A 23,984-nucleotide genomic window follows, 5' to 3' on the forward strand; every position below is an offset into this window, starting at 1 on the left:
GCCTTCTCGGAGTGCTGCTGAGCATGCGTACCTGAGAAATGCCCGTTGAATCCCTTTAGCGACGTTCTAAAACAGTTAAATGAACGCGTGGTTGCGGAGCCTGGAGATGCGCCTGATCTTACATTTTATGAACTAACCTGGATGTCCTCGGTTCTGGCTCCTGCACTCAGGCGCGTCCGTATAGCCCACATGTGCTGCCGAAGCATGTTTCACCAACCCTTACCTTTAAGTTTGAGGATAATCTTCAGCCAGGATCAGGGTACCTAGCTCTCTTGCCGAAAACTGTTGCTTCCGTTTAAGACTGCAATCCAATGCACACCAAGCAGTTTCTTTTGTTTACTTTATTCCTGCAGGTGCAATAGGTAGTTCGTGTGGTGTATGCTTGAAATGCTTCAGTCCTGTGCGCACTTATTTGGGAGTAGGTACCATTGAGCTCAGCCAGGGTTGCTCTTGAGTAGAAAGATCCAGGGCTGCATTGTATCGGCCAGTTTTAATTTCCTTACACGTGCTCGCCGTTATTGCTGAGAACGAGACGGGGACTCTCGGTGTTGCCTGCAGTGTTGGAATTCTGGAGTGGAGATGGAATTCTGAGGACTAAAGCAGTCAAGAGACCGGGAGGAATGGAGTTGTTTGTTTGCTGGTTGCATTTACATCCCACCTTTTCTCTCTATAATGAACCCCCACAAAAACCCTGTGTTAAGCTGAGAGATACTGATTAGCCCAAGCTCACCACCCAGGGAGCTTCATGGCTGAAGTGGGCATTTGAACCCTGGTCTCCCAGGTCCTAGTCCAACACTCTAACCACTTCACCACACTGAGGTCGAGGTGGGGAGAGAAAAGATTCAGAGATGGAAATCCACTAGTCTCTCATTCCATGCTGCCGTTACTGTATATTTGTGAGACTAGATCTGGTTCAATAAAGAAATTAAAGAAGAAACAACCCCATGTTAAAACATGCATATAATGCAAATCAGAGTGATACGGTAATTGCTCTTTGATAAAATATATATATATATAATATTTCATCCAGAAGATGGCGTCATCTGACTTTCAGTATATTACCCATTAAGCTAAAAGGGTCTGAGCAGGCATGCTTCCTGTTTAGGATGTACTAACATGTTTATAGGCTGGGAATTCTAGACTGGTATTCCTCTGGCAAGCACCCCCACCCCTACTAATAATTTAAATTGTGATTCCCCCTTGAATCTGCCTCTTCATTGACAGAGCTGCGGGCAAGGGAAACTGACTACAGCATGGAGCCAAAATCAGCATTGAGCTCTACAGTTATTGGGGTGGGGATGTCTGACTGTGTGCAGCCACTGTAGGTGAGGAATCTCTAAACATGAACCAGTGTCTTCAGCCTCGGGATGGAAGCTGGGGGGAGGTTTGATTATTCTCAGCCAAGCTGCTTATCAACAGAACACTGCCCCACCCTTGATATTGCTGCTCTCCCATGAGCATTGGCAAGCAAGGTATAGCCCCAAGGTGAAGACCCTTCCCAACACTAAATGAGAGGATTTATTATTACATTTATATCACACCTTTCCACCAAACAGTTCAAGATGATGCACATGGTTTTCCTGCTCCTCATTTTATCATAACAACAACCCTGTCAGGTAGGTTAGAGGTGGTGATTTGCCCAAGGTCACCCAGTGCATTTCATGGTTAAGTGGAAATTTGAAGTCTGGTCTTCCAGGTCCTAGTCTGACTCTAACCACTACACCACGTTGTTCTGATATATCGCTGAAGCCACTTGAGCTGTCACTCTGAGCTGCAAGTAGCACCAGCCAGCTGGGAGAGAACCCAAAGAGCAGCATTGATTTTGGCTAGATAGCACCACTCTCAGCCTTCCTTCCCAGCACTATCCTTCACATGGCATACTCTTAAATATTTCAGGAGGGACAGCCTGGAGGGTAAGAAGTTGTTCTTTGTAAGCCGCAGAGCACCATGTGAGGCTCCATTTCTAACCACCTGCTTGTGAGGTCAAAAACATTGTTTTGGCGTGCATTGTTGCATGCCTTGTGGGTCAGCTTACTGACCTGTATGAAATGGGAGAATGGTCCAGAGACCTCTGCAGCTTCTTTCTTTCCACTGTAGCAGGCTGTGAGGTTGGACCACTTACTGTTGCTCTGCAAGACAGTATTAGGAGTTTAGCCTCAGGGCTGAAAAGGTAGCCCAAGAGCAGTACGTGCTGGGCTAAAGACAGTTCTGCTATCCATCTCTCGGCTGGCCGACATCTCCTTGTGTGGGGGCTGCAGAAAAGTTAGATGAGACCAAAGGAAGCTTCTGGGCTGCCAATGGACCATTCCATCATTTTCAGGACATTTTTCTGTTCATATGTGTCAGGGGCTCAGGAGGAACACAGGGAGGAAAGGAGATGGAGAGCGAAGGGGAAGAATCTGAGGGGAGTGTGGGAGAAGATGACAGTGGCCCGAGAGATTCCATGAGCCTCTCCAGCGAATCGGAAGATTCACAGAAGGGGGCGCCGGTGGCCAGGGCAAGGGGGGTCCCAGGGGGAACACACCAGAAGCAAGGGGCCAGCGGGGACTCCCAAAGCAGCAGCGGGAGATCAGGACCAGTTCCCCCACCAGAGCGGAGTGGGGGGGAAGAGTCTCATGAATCAGGGCCAGCGTCTCCTCCAGTAGGGAGAGAAGATGAGTCAGAACTGGCCACGCCTCCATCGCAGAGTGAGGGAACGGAGGGGAAGTCAGGTCCAGCTAGCCCCCCCCCCCGAGGGGGGAAGCAGTGACAGGAGCAGTGTAACGGTCAGGAGGAAGGTTGCTGGCTGGGCGCGCGCGCCAAGTTCAAATGTACAGGCGCGCGGGACAGCAGGAAGCACGGATTGGGAGCCAGGTCCTAAAGCACGCCGGAGGCAGGGGGAAGAATCCGGGGACTCAGCATCAGAAGAGTCCAGAAAGGGCAACACCCCAGCGGACAGGCGGACCCAGAGGAGGAAAGAGCAGAGGAGGAGGTGGAGCAAGGCGAGAGTCTTAAACTGGTGTCTGGGGGGTGGAGATTCAGACGGAGCTTCGGCGGTCTAGGGTTTAAGACGTAGAGCTGCGCGCTACGGCTTTGGAATGGAAACTGAACTTCAATAAAGACTTTTGTATATAACGACGACCTGGCGTTGGTCCTCTGTGAGCTGGGACCTTGGGCAGCTCTGACAATATGCTTTCAATCTGGTTCCGTATTAAACACAATCCTTCAATATTTTTTTGACAATCTGCTCCTGCTCCTCAAATTCTTCTTTCTCACAGCAGCTTAAACTTGCTTTTCCATAATATTTTCCTCCTTTCTGCTCTTCCACTTATTTAAAGGAATCCTTCTAGTCTTTTATAGCTTCCTTGATTCTGCTGCTTAACCATCCTGGCATTCTCTTGGTATCTTTCCTAATTTTAGGTGAACTTCTATTATTGTGGTTTTAAGTGACCCCCCCCCCCCGCAATGTGTTTGATCCTTCTGGCCTTTCCTTTACTTTAGGAATGGGGAAGCTTTTTGTCCTCTTTGAGGGGTTCTGATCTTTCACTCCCACCACCCTGCAGGCCAACCCTCTGTCATCATGATTGATGTCAGGTGACTGATAGGTGGATGGTCCCATCCAGCTCTCAGAAATGACCTGCAGAGTGGGGTGGGGAGAGGTCTCTTTTGCCACCGTGTTTCTTGTAGGGAACACGCTGACTGAGTAGCACCGAGCAGAATTGAACTCTCTACTCTCCAGCTGATAAATGGAGGATCCAGTTGTTAGCTAATTGATGGGTGGGCATGGTTTGTGAGAAGTGGCCTTGCAGGACAACTGGACCTCAAGACAGACCAAGACTCACCCATGGGCCGGAGGTTCCCCACCCCTGATTTAACTAATGCCCCCATTTTTATAAGTTTTCTCTTTTGAAATGAAATGTAACCATGCTGGACTTTCTGAGCAACTTTACACTTACATGAATTTTTGTTCCCAGTCAGTTTTATTGAATTTGAGAACGTCAGTTCCTATAGGCACACCATGCAAGCTCCTATTACTTGGCTCCCACACACTGTTGGGGATCACCATACTGCAATCTGTGTAAGTGGAGCTGCTTGTAGTTTCCTAACAAGCTGACATGAAAACCTCTGAGAGCTCTCTGTAACTCATGAGCACATTTATTATTTTTTATTGCTGCTTGTTCCACACAGAGACAGGCAAGAATTGCCACCAGCCAGAGTGCTCTTCTAATAGTTGATGAAATGGGTTTAATAAGGCTCTCTTATATCAGAACAGACCTGCTGGGCTCATCAGTCTCTGGGGATTCTCGACAAGGAGCAAGCGTCTGTCTGCAAAGGTAATCACGCAACCTAGAAGTAAAGATGATTTTGCATATCTGCCAGTGCTCATGCAGAATCCTATAAAGCTGGATAGTGATGCAAACCAAAATATGATGTAAACTTTCTGGACTTGTTGCAGCTTATCTCTCTCCTGCTGGCTCTGTAGTCTGTTCTGGTAAAGCAAGCTAAATTAAAGAGCCCTGCTGGCGTCACAGAGCATTAACTTTTGATGTTGGCTGACAATACTGTTTTTATACAAAATCAAGCTTGTTTCTGCTTTAACTCAAGACATTTTTGAGCTAGAACCCTTTGAAGCCATTTCAAAATATGAGGCCAATTAGAGTAAATTGGAAATAATTAATGCTAATCTTCGGCTGATATTAAAAACCAGTTGCAATCTACTCTGCTGTTCTTATGTTCTTTCCTTGGAAACTATTAGACACCAGCTATTCGCATCTGTTCTATATAGTTGTGAGGGGCACTCAATTCTCACCTCGGGAGAGTGTGGTCATATCGCTTTTATTCCTATGAATATCTTGGCAAGACTTGTATTGTTGTTTTCTGCTCCACTATATATAGGTGCAGCTTATATTCGCAACCTTACGGTATGCAGCAAGGAGCTCGGGGCAAACAGTGCCAGGAGTGTAGCGTAGCGATGCCCACCCCACACGCAGTCCCGTCCTCTCACCCAAGGCTGGGAAGGGAGAGCGAGGAAGGGGAAAGGCCACTGGCAACGCAGCGCAGCTCCCCCCACCCAGTATGCAGCCAGGAGCAGCAAGGAAAGTGAGTGGCTTATAGACGCTTCAGGTTACAGACTCTGCTAACCCAGAAATATTACCTCGGGTTAAGAACTTTGCTTCAGGATGAGAACAGAAATCGTGCGGTGGCGGCGCGGCAGCAGCAGGAGGCCCCATTAGCTAAAGTGGTACCTCAGGTTAAGAACAGTTTCAGGTTAAGAACAGACCTCCGGAACGAATTAAGTACGTAAACAGAGGTACCACTGTATTTGGGTATTTTTTCTTTTTTTCTCCCCCCCCCCTCCAATTTTAAAGGTGAAGCTTATATTCGAGTGCGGCTTATATTTGGGCCAATTCAGTAGTTTATTCCAAGTTAATTCACCTGGTTTAGCCTTATCAACATTTAGGATTCCATCAGCTTTAAAAGGAACAACCTGTTGAGACCAGTTTTTCTGTCCTTAATTTTAAGCATGTTTTGGGTTGTATCCAATTGCACCCTTCCGTGAACCCTTAGCTTATATGCTGCCCTTTGTAATGTAAAATACTACACTGAATCCAGCTCCTAAAGCTTTAAGTTGCTATTTGAAAGAGGATGTTTCCCTCATAATCCTGGGCTTCGAAAATGAACCTAGGAGAAGTGTTTGATAAACATGACTGGAAAGTAGATTAATATGAAGCAGAAGGAAATTAATGTTCTTGACATTTTGCCACAACATCTGCTGTAAGGCTGATGTGTTTCACATTGCATTGCTACTAGCTATAATTCCTCTCCATTAGTTGAATTTGGAGTTCAGTGGAAGAACCAAGTGGGGTTAATGGGAGCAAGACTTCCAGAGGCACTTCCCTCTTTGATGGGTTGCTGGTTGATTGAGTTAAGTATGGTAAATCATCGTGAATTAGCCAAAAGATATGGTAAACTGACGCAGTAGCTACAAAAGAGGAATGGCAGATGAAATGGATGGGATATGTTGAATTGGCAAGCTTAACTAGTAAAATTAGAGAGCAAAATGAGACAGCTTTCAAGGAGGATTGGAAATTGTTTGTAGATTATTTTTTAAAAAATGTAAATATGTTAAAATGCAATCAGCTTTGAAGTATAGCAGTAAAAGGTATGGCGGAAAGAATGTATAGAATAACTATAATATGCAGCAGCAATAGATAATATGAGGAAACAGTGGAAGGGTGTGGAGAAGTCAAATACCAAATGTAAAGTGGAAAATGTTTTATTATTGGTATTGTTTTATTATTGGTAATATATATATATGTGTGTGTGTGTAAACTGCCTCCAGTGCAACTTAGTTTAAAGTATTCACTCACTGTTACATGGTGCACATATTTGTATACCCAATAAACAAAGGGTGGAATCCATCTATGTCCACCCACCAGAAAGATGGACGCCATTTGTGAAAGGCATAAGTCCTTCTCCCCACAGCCCCCTTGTTAAGTTGTGGGCGAACATGTCAGACGACACAGCGATTCTTTAAACAGCTCTTCTTTATTCAGATGCCAGAACAGAACTAGCCTGAGGAGCTCAGTCAGCCTGCTTATATAGAGCTCCAGAACAATGCAACTGTTGCCATTTTCTAAAACTATCCAATCACTGAACGTCACTTTTCGATCCTTCATTTGCATACAAAACTATCCAATCACTGAACGTCACTTTTCGATCCTTCATTTGCATACAAAACTATCCAATCACTGAACGTCACTTTTCGATCCTTCATTTGCATAACTATCTGCAGTATTCCCCTGCTGGCCCAGGGTGAGAACTTCAGTACATAGCACCCCCCCCCCGCCCCCCGCCATGCCTTCAAATCTGCTCTTGAGGATTGGAAGGATGCTGTGGAGCAGATTTGGAAGACGCATGGGGGCCACATGAGAAAGGAAGAGGAAGTCCTGTCACGTGATGGAACCCCACTCAAGTGACATTGGATATTACACAAATAGCGTAGCACGCTATGTTGGAAAGGTTGTGATACGTTGGAATTGCTTTAATGCCCAGTGTGGTGTGCCCCATAATCTCCCCGAATGTCTAGAAATTTAACATCATTGTATACTCTGCTGCCCAGTTTGAGAAAGATCCAATAAGGGCAATGGTTAATTTAATTTAGTCAGCGTCCCCTTTATTCTCTTATAAGCAGCTCTTGGTTAATTTACAGTTGGTAGTAAACGTTTCTTTTTTAAATAACTAGAAATTACCTCTTCCTTGAATCAGTGGATGGAGAAACGGGGGGATATTGGGATTATGGAAGAAGCTAGTTGTCATGCCCAAGCCACCAAAGCCCTAAACAACTCTTAATTCCTTCCTTGTTTCTTGGGTTTTTCACGTTTGCCAGCGATGAATGCTAATGTATTCACTCCTGCTAAATCTAAACATACCCTACCTTCGACGGGAATGTAGCTTTTCATTTTGTCAGCTATGATTAATATGTTAGTTCTATCTATCAGCAGATTGCTTTATTAATATGTATTATATACTTGGGTTTGTTTAATTGTCTGCTTGCTCTTTATGTTTTATTTTTCTGTATTTTGTCAGTGGGCTGCCCACACCTCTCTACTATTATCACCGAAAGCTCTCCTCTTTGTCTCCTGACTACCCCTGACACAGGAGGGAGACAGCCTTTTCCATCCTACCATCCAGCTTATGGAATGCCCTCCTTAGAGATGCTCACCTTGCACCAACCTTGATGTCGTTTCAGTGTCAGGCAAATACATTATTTATTTGCCCAGACATTTCAGCAGGGAATGGAAATTAGCTTTATGTTAATATTCTGCTTTGCTAAATTATATAGGTTTGTTTTCATTGCTTCTTGTAGTGTTTTATCTATTTACTGGCTTCTATTATCTTCCAGTATGTTGCCCTTTTAGGCTTTGTTGAAGGGAGGCATAGAAACGTTCTAAACAAGTAATGATTTTACCTGGCATTTTCAATTTCAAAATAATAAAATTTTAAAGACTTTATTTTAAGCTCACCCTGACAGACAAAGGGGGAGTAAAGTCTTGCCTCTGAAAGTCTTGCTCCTGTTAATACTGTGTGGGTTCTTCCGCTGAACACAATTTTAACTAACACAAGAACAGCGTTTCAATATTAATGTGGTGTGTACGTCATTGCTTTGATATCTTGGGAATATTAATTTTCTTCTTCGCTTTTGTCTCTCTGTATTGCAGTGGCAAACAGTATAATAGGCTGGAAGCCTCATCTTTTGGCCCACATCGAGATGCTTGGTGTAAAACTAATGACTGCATTAAGAATATTGTTATCTAGAGGCCCTGGATAAGAATATTAACTAGAGAACGGGGGGGAAACATTGCTGAAGAATTTATAGTGGAATGAGTACAAGCCCTTAATGGAATAGTTGGAGGAGAGGTGGGGGCTGAGGAAGCCTAATGGAAGGAAAAACAAAGAGAACAGAAAAATTATATATTGGAAGTGAATTCAAGAGGGCATATAAATAGTCACGACTTGTTACGTGTGGAAAGTAATGGTTTGGTCCCACCCCCGCAGAAGATCAGATGGTAGCCTTAGGCAGGAGTTCTCCTCACAGATTAGTATCGTATGAGGGAGAGAGCAGACACACACATTGTGTTTCTGCTAGGAATAAATGAAGCTGTCCATTTTGGTTTCTCTGCTCCTAATTTTTCTAATCTTCAATTCAGTTCTCCACATTTCCACATCCATTTGTGAGATACGTAATATACACACCTTGGCACAGCAAATTTCTCTAAAATAATGCGATTCTGTAGACTATTTTCACAAATAAGAGCATTTTTATGGACACCAGCTCAGTCTGTGAGTTTTGGAACACGATTTAGAATTGCAAAATTCAAAGGAGCTTCAAACGATGGCTGTGTTTTGGTTCTTCCATTGTTCTGGAAAGTGCTGATTAGGTAGGTCCACCTTTAAATGTGAACTAAACTCTCTCCCATTCCTAGTTCTCCCCACCACCACCACAAAAAATTGTGCTCCCATCGCTTGTGTCCTACCACTCACCACCCAGTGGAGGGTTAATTTATACAGGGCAAGCCTACTGTACACAATGGAGGATCCCCATATGTGGTCTGTTTCCTATTGCACAGAAAGCCTCCACAAGTAATGCACCTCACCTGCAGAGGTTGCTGACAATATGTCAGTCCTGCCCACCTGTCAAATTTGGCGTGCCAGAGGTAGGGTGGTAAGAAAGGTTCTCCCACCTCTGTAATGAGTTCTGCAGGCCCCCTTTCCACCCAGCTACCTAGCTTTGAAGCCCTAGAACTCCTCAAGGCAGAACCAGTAAGCTAATTGCAGTCACAGTGGGTGTGACATCTCCGGGCGCCTAGACTTGCTGTGATTCTGAGCAGCTCAAGCATTGGCATTGCTTTTGACAAAGAAGTCGACTTGATTCTAAGAAGAGGTTAACGGGAGTTCAGAATCAGTGAGGTCTGGTGATGCTTGCAGCTTTGGGGCTGTGAACATGGCAATCTGGTCAACTAGGGACCAAATATTGGCAATTATTTTCATTTGACTGTGCTAAGTATGCAATATTATTAGGACGCGGGTGGCACTGTGGTCTAAACCACCAAGCCTCTTGGGCTTGCTGATCAGAAGGTCAGTGGTTCGAATCCCCACAACGGGGTGAGCTTCCGTTGCTCCTGCCAACCTAGCAGTTTGAAAGCATGCCAGTGCAAGTAGATAAATAGGTACCACTGTGGTGGGAAGGTAAATGGCATTTCCATGCGCTCTGGCTTCCGTCATGGTGTTCCATTGCACCAGAAGCGGTTTAGTCATGCTGGCCACATGACCCAGAAAGCTGTCTGTGGACAAGCGCCGGCTCCCTCAGCCTGAAGCAAGATGAGCGCCACAATCCCATAGTCGCCTTTGACTGGACTTAACCATCCAGGGGTTTTACCTTTTACCTGGAGGTAGAAAGAGATTACTCCACCAAGTCTAGAAACTATCTCTAGTGAAGGATATGAATTCAGAAGTAAGTTTTCTCTAGAATGTTGTCTTCACTTAGCAAAACCATAAAGATGGTTGGATTCTCAAACACTGAGACTACAGATAGATCAATCACAACTGAATGAGGCAGTGCAGGTAGTTTGTAGCGTCAGATAATCTACATGATGAAAGAAAAGATTTACAGGATTGAGTTCTTACACTTTATTCAGTCAGGGCAAATCTATTAAAACTCCTAAAAAAATGAAGATAAGGGAGGCAATGGTGAAATCAGTGGTCATATTCTGAAGTTGTATGCATTTTCTAGATAGAAAACTGCCTGGGGCAAAACAAAGAGGGGAAGAGCACTGTATTAATAAAGCATTTACATATTTTATTGCAAGTTTGTTATCAGTAACATATAGAAAAAAATTCTTAAGATCCCTTAGAATCTGTAGATCCATTTGAAACTTGAGGAAGAATATCTGTGTGCCGTAAGGAATGCTTATGTAATATTCCCCCCGCTCTTGCTTTAAGATTGTGCCGCTCAGATATGATTGTTTTTTCAAACGTGGCAAAGAGATGTTTGTTCTTGTGACAAACCCACCCTTCAAGGAAAACAAGCAGAATCTCACCCAGTGGCTCAGCATGCACAAAATACTCTAGCGCAGAATGCAAGTGCTTGAAAAACTATTAGTGTTGTGCTTTTTGCAGAACCACAGTGGCCACGTTTATGGAAAAGAAAGGGTGTATTTGCAAAGTAAACCATGGAACAGACACAGTGTGGAAGTGAAACAACCTCCAGTTGTTTCATCTGCATAAGCATTTCAGCTTGCCAGACAACTCATATTAGTTTTCTGACTGAATTAGACGGTGCAGCATCTAATAACCAACATTCATGATACTGTATACAGGAGACTGCCCTGGACACATAAGTTTCTTCTTGTTATGACAGGTTTTGATCTGTGAAGTTTATGAAGTTTGATCACTGCATTAGTCAGGAATGGTTTACATATCTATACTTAGATGTATACTTATTTTACAGAATAGGAGTAGGGATTATTTTTCCCCCAGGTATGATGTGGGTGGGAGGAAGGAAGGAAGGAGACACCTTGGCATCTGTAATCTTGTATAATGCACTAACTGCTAATGGAGACCTTTCTCGTTAAATTTTTCAAGGTGACTTTTCTCACCTGAGGTGGAAATGCAGATTAATGGTAAAAAAATTGGTCTTCTAAAGCAAGGGAGGCTAACCTGCGCCAATCTAAAGGTTGCTAAACTATAACACCCATCTTCCTGCTCATTGGCAGCTGTAGCTATTGCAGATTATCTTTTGGATAGATTTAGCTTTGAATCCTTCAGCATGTTCACCAAATTACATTAAAATTGTATTCCTATGGCTTTTTAGAAGTAGGTGTTATTATATACACACCCTAGCTAGAATTTTGTTTGCCACATTCTGGAAACTGAGCTAGTTAGATAGGCATGGGAAAAGTTAGATTTTGTTACATTAAATATGATGTTAAGGTCCCAAGAGGAAAAATATGAAGAAACCCTAGGTACTCAGTACTCGGTGATATAGCACATTAAGGGAGAACTCAGATCTGAAGAATTTAGGATTGTTTATATTATGCTGTAGAGTATTTATTGATAGAATTATGATTATATTACTTCATGTATAGCATATATAGGGGAATATATATGTAGAAATAATATATTTTATAATCTAGTATTCTATACATCCGTATTTAGTATATGTACTATATATAGCATGTTTTGTATTTTGAAAAATGAAATAAAAGAGGTATTAATGTTTGAAGTTGGGGTTTTTTAAAAGGAAAAAAGGGGGGAAAGAGGCAAATAAAAGAAAGTGGCCTAGTTTACTTCTGGTCACTTATAGCTTACCACACATAACAAAAGGTAGCTATAGATACAGATGTGCATCCCCAGACACTTCCAAAGACAGCCAACAACTCCAACATGGCTGAACATCCAGATGTGTAGCTACATCAGCTACCCCCAGATAAGACTGCTTTGGTGTGCAGATCTATTTTGCTGGATCAGGAAAATTGCTCTTGGAATTCAAAGGAGATAGAATCATGGAATCGTAGAATTGTAGAATTGAAAAGGACCACAAGGGTCATCTGGCCCAACCCCCCAGGAATCTTAACTAAACAAGAACTTACCCTACCAGTTCAGTTATTTATAGCACGCTATGCTTTTATACGTGACCCGGAAGTGTCTCCGGACAGCGCTGGCCCCTGGCCTCTTAAGTGAGATGGGCGCACAACCCCAGAGTCTGTCAAGACTGGCCCGTACGGGCAGGGGTACCTTTACCTTTACCTTTTATGCTTTTATACTCATGGAATTCAACATTTTTTGTTGTTGTTTTTTTAATAAAATTTTTTATTAGGTTTTCACATTTTATACACACACACACAACAAAAACAAAAACAAAAACAAAAACAAAACATATATAATTTCATACTTTTACTTTCTTTACCCTCTTTCCTTGACTTCCCCCCACCCCCTCTTCATACATCCCAATTCCAATAATTAATTCAGCAAGTTCTTATCTCTCATCTTTAACATATTATTATTATTTTTAAAACTTAACTCTTTTTACTTGTCCACATTTAACTTATCCAATTCTCTTATAAACATTAAATCTTTTTTCTAAGGTCGACCTAATTTCCCTCCCACGAATTTCTCCCTTTATATTTTAATTAATTATATGTCATAATGGCCAAATACAAAAATCATAAAATTTTAAAATTCTGTTCTCCCCTCCCTCCCTACCCCGGTTTCCATCCCTTATGTCCACAGAAACAGTTCCTAGCCCGGATTCCTCACATCCGAGGCCTTCAAGTCTCTGTCAGTCTCTCTCCGCCGATTTTGTTGGTAACCCTTTTTGTTGGTCCTCAGGTCTGGAAGGAGTTCAGTCGCAGTCACACCAAGTTTTCTTCCATCCAAAATACTTAAAAGCAGTTGCTGCAAAAGTCAGCTGATCTCTCATACTCAAAGAGGAAGTCCCAATCATATTTCTTTATTCTTTTAAATTCCAGAATTCCAGGTACTCCAGGGACTTCCTCCTTCATCTTTCTCATCTTTCGCAGATTTGTAATCCGAAGATCTTCTTCTTTATTTCCTGACAATATAGGCTTCTGATTGGTATTTTCCTTTTCCACTCCTTCTTTCCTCTCCACCTGTTCCAAAAATGTCTCTTCTGGTTCAGCTGCAGATTTCTTATTAGTCAAATCCTTTATGCATTCAGCAGAGTTGTTTGTTTTAGAATTCAAGGTCATAAGTTCTTTGTTCATAGCCGTACTCTGCTCTTGCAGGATTCCCACGAGAAAAAACATTTTTTCTATCTCTGCCAGTAATTTTCCCTCTGCAGCCATTGTAATGTCTCTAGTTCCCCCTAGGGGGATTCCAATTACTTGACAGTCCTTTTCCAACAGTCCGTTACTTATTGTTTATAGCTACGTTGTTTCCAACCACCTCAGTTCAAATGCAACACTTTTAATTCAGAGAGTTTTTAAGTAACAAAGTTCTTAACTTTAACCGCCCGTTTGACAGCTCCTTTGACAGCTGTCAAACTCCTTATTCTTTTTCCTCCGGCTTACGCACAGGACACTCCCGGGTTCGGGGGGGGGGGTTTACACAAAAGCTTCCAAAATTCCTCACTTTCTCTCCAGCACAAAGACTTCTTCTGTCAAATTCATTGAAGTATCTTTTATCTGACACCAAAAACAATACTCTCCACCTTAGTTCTCCAATCCTTGCTTTAGATCGTTTGTAGGTAGGGGGGGTGCGGACTTCCCTTTAGCACATCCCACGATTGTACCAAATTCAAAGGTATAAATTTTAAAGTCCAGATTCCAATCTACTCACGGGTTGTTTATTTTCCAGTCCGAATTTTGGGAAAAAAGTCAGCGCTCTCCGGCCATGGCTCGCGGCTACGCTCCACTGAAGTAGCGGTCTACTCACAGCACCACGCCACTCCCCGTACCCTCTCCGTAGCCTTTAAAAAGGCTCTTCGTGGGTCGGGGAAGGCGCTTAAAGGTGCCCGCCGAGTCACCAAGTCTGCAGGCTTCCGCGCCTGCGGTTTCTAAGGGTCCCCGCGTCGCCGGCGCGGTAAGACCCGTCCTCAGCAGAGCCGATTCCCTCCGGAGCTCGGAGGGAATCCGCCATTAATCCGATCACGCTAACCTGGAAGTCTCAACATTTTTTTTGTCCTCACAATGGCATGTAAGTTCATAGCCACAAAACTGTTGAAAAATGCACATTTGAGATGAAAATTCTTCTCGTTCTTTCTGCAGGTTCTGCTCAAATATGTAAATATGCTGGTCTTATAAACCTTTGGGTGTGTGCAGTTAATGAGTTGTATCCAATGTTTGTCATATTCAGAGTAAACCACTAAAATTAATGAGTGTGACTAACTGAGGTCAATTCATTGTAATGCATCAACTCTAAGGAAAAACCTTATTGGATACAACCCGATACCTTTCCCTACAGATATTACAATTTTGCAAATATGATTCCAATGGTGCAAATAATTATCCAAGGTCTTCTGCTTTGTATTTGCATATTCTATTTGCATACCTGATTGGCTGAAAGCAAAACTCAGATTGTTAATGAAATCCACTTTGCATTTTCCTTTTCCTACCCAATGAAGGTGGCTGAAATTTCAGATAAATCAAACAAGGAGAATCCCATGCAAAAGAATCAGTGTGTGCAAATAGTTAGAATTCAAAATGCATCCATTACTTAGCAGATAACTGAACAGTCACATGGTGTGAGGCTCGTAAACCCAACCAAAGAAGCATTTTCTAGATGGAATCCATGGAGGACCTGCAAGTGTGTTACAGTTGAGAAGTTAAACTTGCACCGTAGAGCCTGTTATTAATGCAGTACATGCCAGACAAATAGCAACCATTACCTATGTGCCAGTTCACCAAAGAACTGACCATGCTACATTGTGGAGGCACAGAAAATACTCTGTATAAAAAAAGCACAGGAATCTTTATAACACAGTGATAAATTTAAATTAAGGGTCACATTGGCCAATACTTCATGAAGAAGAAGAAGAAAAAGTCTCAACATTTGCTGTGCCATTTTCCATGTGGTTGAAAGTGCTTAGTATATTTTACCTCTGTTAAGGTGTTGCTTCTCCCCGATCTTTTTTTTTGCTGAAAACCTGCAGTACTCAGCCCACTAAATGTCAGCCCCTGAATGGAAGTGTTTCACAGATAGTAACCAAGATCATATTTAGCCCACAACTGTCTGAACAGCATGAAACAGCTTAAAATACTTTTAAGATAAACGTACAAAAAAAAACAAGGAAGAAGAAAAATCTCATTAAATTATAAAATATAATTGAAATGTCAGGTCCTTGTTTATTCCTGGCCACTTGAAGCCATGCCAATTGTACAGGCCATGGAATGCTCCTAAAAGATGCTCAGTGCTTCTGTGAAAGAGCAGAAAGAGATATGGACCTCCAGGGAAGGGAGCTTCATATTTATTATGCTCCCTTCCCCCGAGTTCCATAATCACAGAACAGTGATCCCAATGTCTCTGTGTGTATATTATAAAGACTTGCTGCATTTGGCCAGTCCCGGAGATCACAACAAGGTATAATGTGGAAAGCAGTCTTTGGGGCAGAAAGGGTCCAAAAACACCTATATGGAAGTTAAACAAGTCTACATAAATTAATATAAAGAAATAGGTAGGCCGAGATATTTGTATCGAAACCCATTCCTAAGGAACACTTGCTTTCACTTTGCTTTTACATAAATTGGCACAAAAAATAAGCCTTTATTAAATTTCAACCTAACAAAGATCCATAGGATCACATGTATGCAAGAAAGCAGTCCTGCCTCTCACCACAGAGCACTCCTGCTTTGACTAGGAATCCACCTTGGGAAAGATGCTGACTTTATTGTTCCTGCTAATTTTTCTTTCTGCTTTACCCTTGGGCTGTTTGGTCTGGATTAGCTCCTCGGGCGTATTCCCCAGAGGAGGCAGGAGTCGTTTCTTACTGTTCCGATTTTCTGACAGCCACTGTGGAGGCAACTCAAAGGGTCCAAAGCCCAGCTGCATGGAATACTTCTCATTGGCCAATTCGGCTTCTGTTGGCATCGCTGGAGCCACTTGCGCGGCCGAGTCTGCAATGGCGTGAGGCATAGGCCTCTGAACTAAAGTCTGCTCCACGTCTAAGCTGGTTGTGGGGATCTCCTTCTGTTGGTAGCCACTGGAGCCAATAGATTTGGTTTCATTCTCTTCTTCATCCTCTGTGGGCTTGAAAATCTGCTGCTGCCCAATGTGAAACATCTCCAGAAGCTGGCTACCAGAACGAACGTGAGGCTCCAGGCTGATGTCCCCAGCGCCTCCGGAGCTGACTGTGTTCCTCCGACTATACCTTCGGTGTAACTGCATCATTGTCCCTACTAAACATTTCCGCACGGACTTGTTAACAGTCAGGAAGAGCAGAGGGTTGGCTAGCAGTGATATCTTGGGCAGCCAGATGGCAGTGAGAAGCAAGTACACAGAAGCATCAGAAGCATTGAGCACAGTGCGGTAAATCACCAAAGTCATATAGGGGATACTGCAGAAAATGAAAACCATAACCATGGAGAGCAGCATGGCATGAAGTTCAGATTCTCTCTGAGAGGCGTAAGGGATAGAGATAGTGTTCTGAGGGGTTCTTAAGGCAGCTATGATGACTTTTTTCTTCTGACTGGCACTCAGTGCCCTGCGGATGAGGATCATAAAGAGAAAGACCACAGCCACCGGCACAATCACAGTGGTAATGTTGTAAATAATGACGTATGCTAAACGGCCAATGGAGTAACTCCAAGGCTCAGTACAAGTGGACATAGCATAAATATCTAGTACATTGGTCACAGCAAATACAGGAATGCTGGCTATCACTGCATGAGCCCAGATGTAGATCACCAGGTCTCGAGATTTGGCATCTGATATCTTCCTTTCTAGTGGATACAAAACTGAGTAGTACCTACAAAAAAAGAAGAAAAGGAGACTGTAAGAGATGAACAAATGCATGTAAAGAGAAATTTGCAACTCTTCCTACCTCCCCTCTATTCCTGGGTAGATTGACTTAAATTTGAGTGATCTAAATCACTGATTTGGTCTTGACTAGCCCTGTATTTTAAATTGTTTCTTCCCTTGATATAAAAGTACCATAGATTCTGGCATATTAGGTGACTGGGCGTATAAGACGACACCCCCAAATTTGGGGGGTCGACTTATACGCCCAGTCTTATATGCGGCAGCTTCACTAGGCAGTGGCAGTGGGTGGCGGGCTCCGTTCCGTGCCAGGAGAAAGCCACCCAGCGAAGCCGACTTAGCATCGCCGGGCAGCTTCCTCCCGGCGCAGAGCCTACCACCCACTGCCGCTGCCAGCAAACCCATACCCGGTGTATAAGACGGCCGACTTTTTAGAGGATTTTCCAGGGTTAAAAAGTCGTCTTATATGCCGGAATCTACAGTATCATTTATCACCAGATCTTCAACAGCACAGTCTTACACATGTCTATACAGAATTTTATTAGTTTCTTTCTTTCTTTCTTTCTTTCTTTCTTTCTTTCTTTCCCTTCAGAAATCAATTGCCCTAGCCATTATTTTGATAAAAATATGTCATCAATGGAAAAGGCCAAATTAGATGTGGTACAACTTCCATGAAAGAATATCTAATCCAAGTAGTATCAAATCTTTTTCCTAAAGCATGCTATGTTTTTTTAAGGTTCTGTATTCAACGACCGCACCATTTGTAAAAAAATATAAAGCCAACAGGTAGAATTCAGCCTTGCAGTATGATGAATGTTTCATCGGTGCAAGCACTTTAGTTTGTCAGATAGAACGATCCCCCTCTCCCCTGACCCATGTACTTTTCTGGGAGGGCAGGTTAACCCCATTTAACTAGCGGAGGTCCTTTTTCATAGCAATTTTATTGCTATGAAAAGAAAAATATATATAAATTCCCAGATCCTCCACTGAATTGCAGCTAGATGCATCCTTTACTACAAAATATTACACTCCATAGGAATAGGCAATTAACCTACCCAATATTAATCTGATCTAATTTATAGTAAGGTCTGTTACTCTCATTAGCATGTTAGATGTAAGTAAAGTCTTCCCTCTCCTCAGATCCTAAGTGAGTTTCTTTTCTATCATAAAACTATAATTTACAAGTCAGCGGGACACTGTTGATACAAAGGATGAGCCAGTCAGTGGTCAGCAAAGCTTGTCATTCCAAAGACTTGCTCTTAAACCATGGACAGCAAGGGGAAAATAGGGCAAATCATCTTTGCAGATTAACTTGTTTATAGAATTATTTGCAGAGAAATGAAATGATTCTGGAGAAAATTACATAACTGTAAGAGCACTACAGAAAGATTGTTGAACTTAAAAGTAGAAATCTACCAAGAACTTCTGCCTAGTAACTAGAATAACATTTAAAATGGTGGCAGGGAAAGTAAGAATCTGCCATAACTCCCAAAAAGACCTCAAAATGTGTACAGTGGTGCCTCACAAGACGAAAAGAATCTGTTCCGCGAGTCTCTTCGTCTTGCGGTTTTTTCGTCTTGCGAAGCAAGCCCATTAGCGGCTTAGCGGATTAGCGCTATTAGCGGCTTAGGCGCTTAGCGGATCAGCTGATAAGCGGCTTAGCGGCTTAGCTGATAAGTGGCTTAGCGGATCAGCTGTTAAGCGGCTTAGCGGATCAGCTGATAAGCGGCTTAGCGGCTTAGAAAAAGGGGGGGGGAAGGGGAAAAAAACCTGCAGGAACTCGCAAGACATTTTCGTCTTGCGAAGCAAGCCCATAGGAAATTCGTTTTGCGAAGCACCTCGAAAACGGAAAACCCTTTCGTCTAGCGGGTTTTCCGTCTTGCGAGGCATTCGTCTTGCGGGGCACCACTGTAATTAGCTCCCCTGGCAGGAAGAACACACAAATAAATTTATACATTGGCAATAAGGATACTTGAGAATTGAACTTTTTGGCCTTAAAGCAAATAGCTATTCAGGCTAAGTTATCCAGACCTTAAAAATCCAGCCAATGTATGTCATTTCTTTCAGAATAACTCATCTCACAGGTTGGTTGCAAAGTGAAAATGTTGCTCTGAGCAACTTGACCAAAGAGAAAAATAAACGTGTTTAGCGCTGAAGGAAGAGGGCAGTAGAACCATTTCATCAACCCACAATTAAGCAACAAGCAATGTAGAACCTATATCTGTTGCAAGGGGCAAGTGGTAAATGTCAGCTGACGAGTAACTTCACAGTCTTACCTATCCAGAGCAATGGCAGGAAAGCTAAGGATGGTCACTGAGCAGAAGACTTTGTGCAAGAACTTTATGATCTTACAGAAGACCATGGTGTAGATCCACCAGCAGCAGTGTGGACTGGCACCGAGGATTATGTCAAAAGGCACACAGACTAGGCTGGCACAGATCCCAGAGCAGGCCATGTTCTTAATAAACCGGTTGGTTACCGACTTAAAAACTGACACCCTGCACGTTGACCACAAGACCATGAAGTTTCCTAGACGAAGGGAAACAAAATTAAACCATGAAAGATTCTCTCTCACGTAATAGGCACACACATATAAACACACACATTTATATATTAAAATATTTGAATAAGATTTGAGCATACAATTTATTCACTTATGCAGGCTCTTTCTTAAACGGTCATTGTTTCTAGCTTCCTTACCATTTTTTAATTTTTAATGTAGTTTTAATTGGTCTTAACCACCTTGAGTCGTGCAAAAGCACTAACTAGAAGGGCAGGCTTTAAATTTTTTTGACATAAATAAATAGATACATTCAGAGGCTCTGTTCTTCCCACAGTTTCCATTTGCAATGTGGAATGGTAGTTTCAGTTGCATGGACTCCATGTGTCTATTCCAGTGAAGTTTGGGACACAGGTCCACTACTCTTGCCATTGACAGCCATCCAGCTACAAGGCAAGAGTGAAGCTGAAGCTAACTATGGGATAGTTTATCACACCATATCAATATTGACTAATTAATACATCTGTTAAGGGCATGGCCCTCAACAGTTGTAATTTCCAAGCATTTGGGGGCCCGAAAGTTCCTAACATAGCTTGTTAAACTGAATTTATTTTGCTCATTGAATTCTAATGTACATGACCATGATAAATATCAGTATCAGTGCTATTTTTATACAAAATGAGGTGCCGGAACTCACCATGAACACCTCCCTTGTTCTCTTATAATGGCAATGGCAATGGCGCCCACCTGAGAGGTGCTGGAACTGGGTTCTGGTGAGTTCTGGCTGAAAAAAGCTCTGTTCAGTATTAAAGGTGGGGCACAATGAGTCAGGAAGGCTGTCCAATGTTCAAGGTGCCTCAGAATTACTTTGGCTATTCAAATCTTTACTAGGATCTTCATCTGTGTGGGTGGGTATAGAAGTGGTTGGAATGGTGGCAGTAATTATCATCTCTGCGATATTGACACTATCAGATTTCACAGCATCTTAAAAACAAACACTACTTATTTTTCATAGCGCAGAAGGCTTACTATCAATTAGTCAAAACATATTTCAACACAAATAAACTGTGAAAGAAGCTATGGCTGAAAATCAGTTTTAAATAACTGAACAATACTGGTTTTTCCCCCCTAGAGCCAATTCACATAGCCATAAACTGGATTTTTTCCCCTAGCACATGCAGCAGTATCTTTTGAGCTGAATGTAATGTGCACATGTTGAACTGATTGTTGATCACTTTCTGCATACAACAAGAGTAAGCAGGAATCCTATGTGCACAATGGGAACAATGAATTGTAGTAGTAAATTCACACATATTAACTGCACAGAAAAGGTGTGCATTGCAAACATGTGAAAGGAGGTTGTGGGGTCATGATAGCTAGCCCTGACCCCAATACACACAGTCCCATGGGCTGCATGTTCATATTGTGGCTCATACTGAAATAAGGCCAATTATGATAATCTGAACCACGTAGTTTTCTGCGGAGGACAGCCACTTTTGTGAGCTGTGGGCCCTCGGTTTTTTCATTATTAACATTTTGTTTCCATGAGATCCTAAGGGATGAAGTGTGGTTTAAAAGCATATTCAATCAATCAGTTGTGATGTTGTAAGCTTAACATTTTACTAAAAGATTTCCTCAAGTAACAATATCTTAATGACTATCTCTCCGATGCTATACAGTGGTACCTCGGGGTGCAAACGGGATCCGTTCCGGAGCCCCGTTCGCATCCCAAACGGAACGTAAGACGCGACAACGCATCTGCCTGTGCACGGGTCACATTTCGCTGCTTCTGCGCATGACATCATTTTGACCGTCTGCGCATGCGCGAGCGGCAAAACCCGGAAGTAACGCACTCCGAAACAAATATACACATATCTATATATTAAGATGAAAATAATACTGAAATACAGATAACATATGAAAAGTGAAAGGAAGTGTTGTGAGAGTGATGGAAGTCTATTACTATTATTATTTTGTAAAATAGTGTTTATTTTATAGAAATATTATACTTTTCTTTACTCTTACTGTACTTTTCTTTGCATTTTTTCTTCTTTATTTTTTTCTTTTTCTTTATATTATTCTTTATGTATGGCTTGGTAGCGATGTATTTACTTTGCAATAAAAATTATAAAATACATAAATAATCTAAAATAGAGGGATATGTGCTTCATCAAGGGAAGTTCTCGATTTTTTAATGTTGTTCTAATTTTTCTAAGGGTCACACTAGATGTTACTTCCACTGCATGGTTAGGAACCAAGCCAGGGTTAGTATATACAGTCATACCTTGGGTTACGAACGTGATCCATGCGGGAGGCACGTTCACAACCCGCAACGTTCACAACCCGCAGTGCACAATTCGGCGCTTCTGCGCATGACGTCATTTTGCGCTTCTGTGCATGTGCGAGCGCTGAAACCCAGAAGTAACCAGTTCCAGTACTTCCGGGTTTAGTGAGGTTTGCAACCCAAAAACGCACAACCCGCAACATTCGTAACCCAAGGTATGACTGTACTGTATATGGCTAGATTTTTACTAGGGCTGCAGTGCTGGGTGGGGCAGTTAAGCCTTCCGTCACCAGGTCAATTTCTACAAAAATTCCCCGCCCCAAGACAATTAGCTTAGTGAAGGGGGAGTAACAACTGCCACCAATGGCATTTTCCACATGATTCTGGCTGAGGGTTAGACCTCATGTCCCTGTATGCTGGGGTCCTGACAAACATCTTGCTCCCCCCGCCCCATTAAAATATGCCTAGTGTTAACTTTTAAAATCCCAATAAGTTTGCTAATTACACAATAAAATGACGTTGAGTGTAATCTAGAGGCAAACTTGGCATTTCCCCTCAATAACATCTCTGTTCTGGCCCAGATTCTGTTGCCAGTCAACTTAGAATAATGTCGACAATTAACAACTGGCACAGATCTTTTTTTGAAAAGTCTCTACTACCCTGACTCAAAGCGCATTCAATAGGCTCCCCTCTGTGAACCTGGAAAGTTAATTTGTTTTGTACCAATCCTTACAAGAACACCCCAAAGAATGTTCCACATTCCAACTACTGAATTAGTAGAGGCTTATTAACATCCACTCCAACTTCTGCCAGATTCCCCTTTTGCTGGCACACAGCACTGTGCTGTGACTCAACGGGGTTCTTGTTTACATTGATGTGGGTCGAGTTCAACTTGCCTTTTGTCCTATGAGTCACATTAATCCAATATTCTTCCTCTATTTCTGACCCATAGTACAATTTACTTGAGTATGTTTTTCATCTCTTATGTGTACTGCAACTATATTATTTGTGACTTGTGATACTGAATCGCTGTCTCCTGAAATAATTGGATATGTTTACCAGTCCCTTTACCTTTTTACCTTGTTCCACAGAGTTAAGATACAATGCGCTGTTAAGTTTCTTCTATAACAGATATTATTCAATTAAAGCTGATTCATGTGTTTACATTTGAGTGATAATATCCTTGAATAGTGGTTTTGCCAGATCCTTTTCATGTGAGCAAGCGGTTCATACGTTTCCCTGAAAACTTCCTCCTCTGAAAATTGTTACCATGTCAGATGGGTTTATTTGATGTGATCACTAATGATTTTCATTCTGGAATGTTGTTTCAGAGACATGTCTCTAAATGTGAAAATGAGATGCTGTAATCTCACAACTTTACCATCTCAAATAAGCACACCAAATGTGCAAATGGAGTAATGAAGACACCATAACTTAGTTCACATGTCACATAAGCCAGCACATGGCTTACAGCAAACACATGGGCTTTGGGATTTTAAACCACAGCTGATTCGCTTCACCCTGGTCATTTTGCTGCTGCATCAGGTTGAACTAAGCCATTGTTTGGAATACACTTTTGATCTGAACTCAGTTTAAATAGAGATTATTCACATCCTTTTTATAACTGCATAGCACAAATATCTTATTAAGTTTATGCCTTGCTTGTGCTGTTCTGTTTACAAGCTACACTCTCCACAATACTAATAAAGATTTGAAATTACTTGGTACCAATTAACAGCCTACTGGGTGAAATGTTCTTTTAAGCCAAGGCACCTGCCTACAAATTTTCTGCTTCATCACACAAGAGATAATCTATAAAGCAAAGCGTTTTTCTTATGAAATGACCTCTTATCTGCAAAGACCACTATGCTAAAAAAAAGGAGGGGGGCGTTTGGGCAACATCCATCCAAAGTCAAGCACATGCATTTCAATTGTAGATACATGCAGTCCAGTGTATATGTATCCATAGGATCATAGGAAGTTGCCTGATACCAAATCAGACCATTGGTTAGAGGCAGATTTAGGGCACCCTGACCGGTTCCACCACACTGGGCGCCGAGCCTAGGGGATACTGCAGGACAATGTTACTATGAAGTAGTGAATAAAGCAGATTGGAGGCGAGAGGTGGGCACCAAATTTTGGGCTCACACAGGGTGCCACTGACATTTGAAAGACCAAAGTCTGCCCCTGCATTGGTTCATCTAGGTAAAAGGTAAAGGTAAAGGT

At 42.4% G+C, this 23,984-nt stretch overlaps 1 protein-coding gene and 1 long non-coding RNA gene across 3 annotated transcripts in view; one reads left to right on the plus strand and one right to left on the minus strand.

The window, feature by feature from the left end:
* Positions 1 to 61: 61 nt before the first annotated feature.
* On the plus strand, positions 62 to 5,041 carry LOC307204418. Its single transcript, XR_013833685.1, has 3 exons — positions 62 to 170; positions 3,481 to 3,584; positions 4,876 to 5,041. It is a non-coding gene; the product is annotated as an uncharacterized lncRNA (long non-coding RNA).
* A 9,138-nt stretch (positions 5,042 to 14,179) lies between these two features.
* The window catches only part of GPR176 (G protein-coupled receptor 176), a 33,218-nt gene continuing 23,413 nt past the window's right edge, over positions 14,180 to 23,984 (minus strand). For both annotated transcript variants that reach the window (XM_079989279.1, XM_079989278.1), the window contains exons 2-3: positions 19,251 to 19,503; positions 14,180 to 16,963 (exon numbers count right to left, since the gene is read on the minus strand). In XM_079989279.1, coding sequence (XP_079845405.1) covers positions 15,853 to 16,963; positions 19,251 to 19,495 — 1,356 coding nt within the window. In that variant the 5' untranslated portion in view covers positions 19,496 to 19,503 and the 3' untranslated portion in view covers positions 14,180 to 15,852. The remainder of the gene's footprint in view (positions 16,964 to 19,250; positions 19,504 to 23,984) is intronic.

Source organism: Podarcis cretensis (assembly GCF_951804945.1).
Source record: "Podarcis cretensis genome assembly, chromosome: 1".
Lineage (NCBI taxonomy): Eukaryota > Metazoa > Chordata > Lepidosauria > Squamata > Lacertidae > Podarcis > Podarcis cretensis.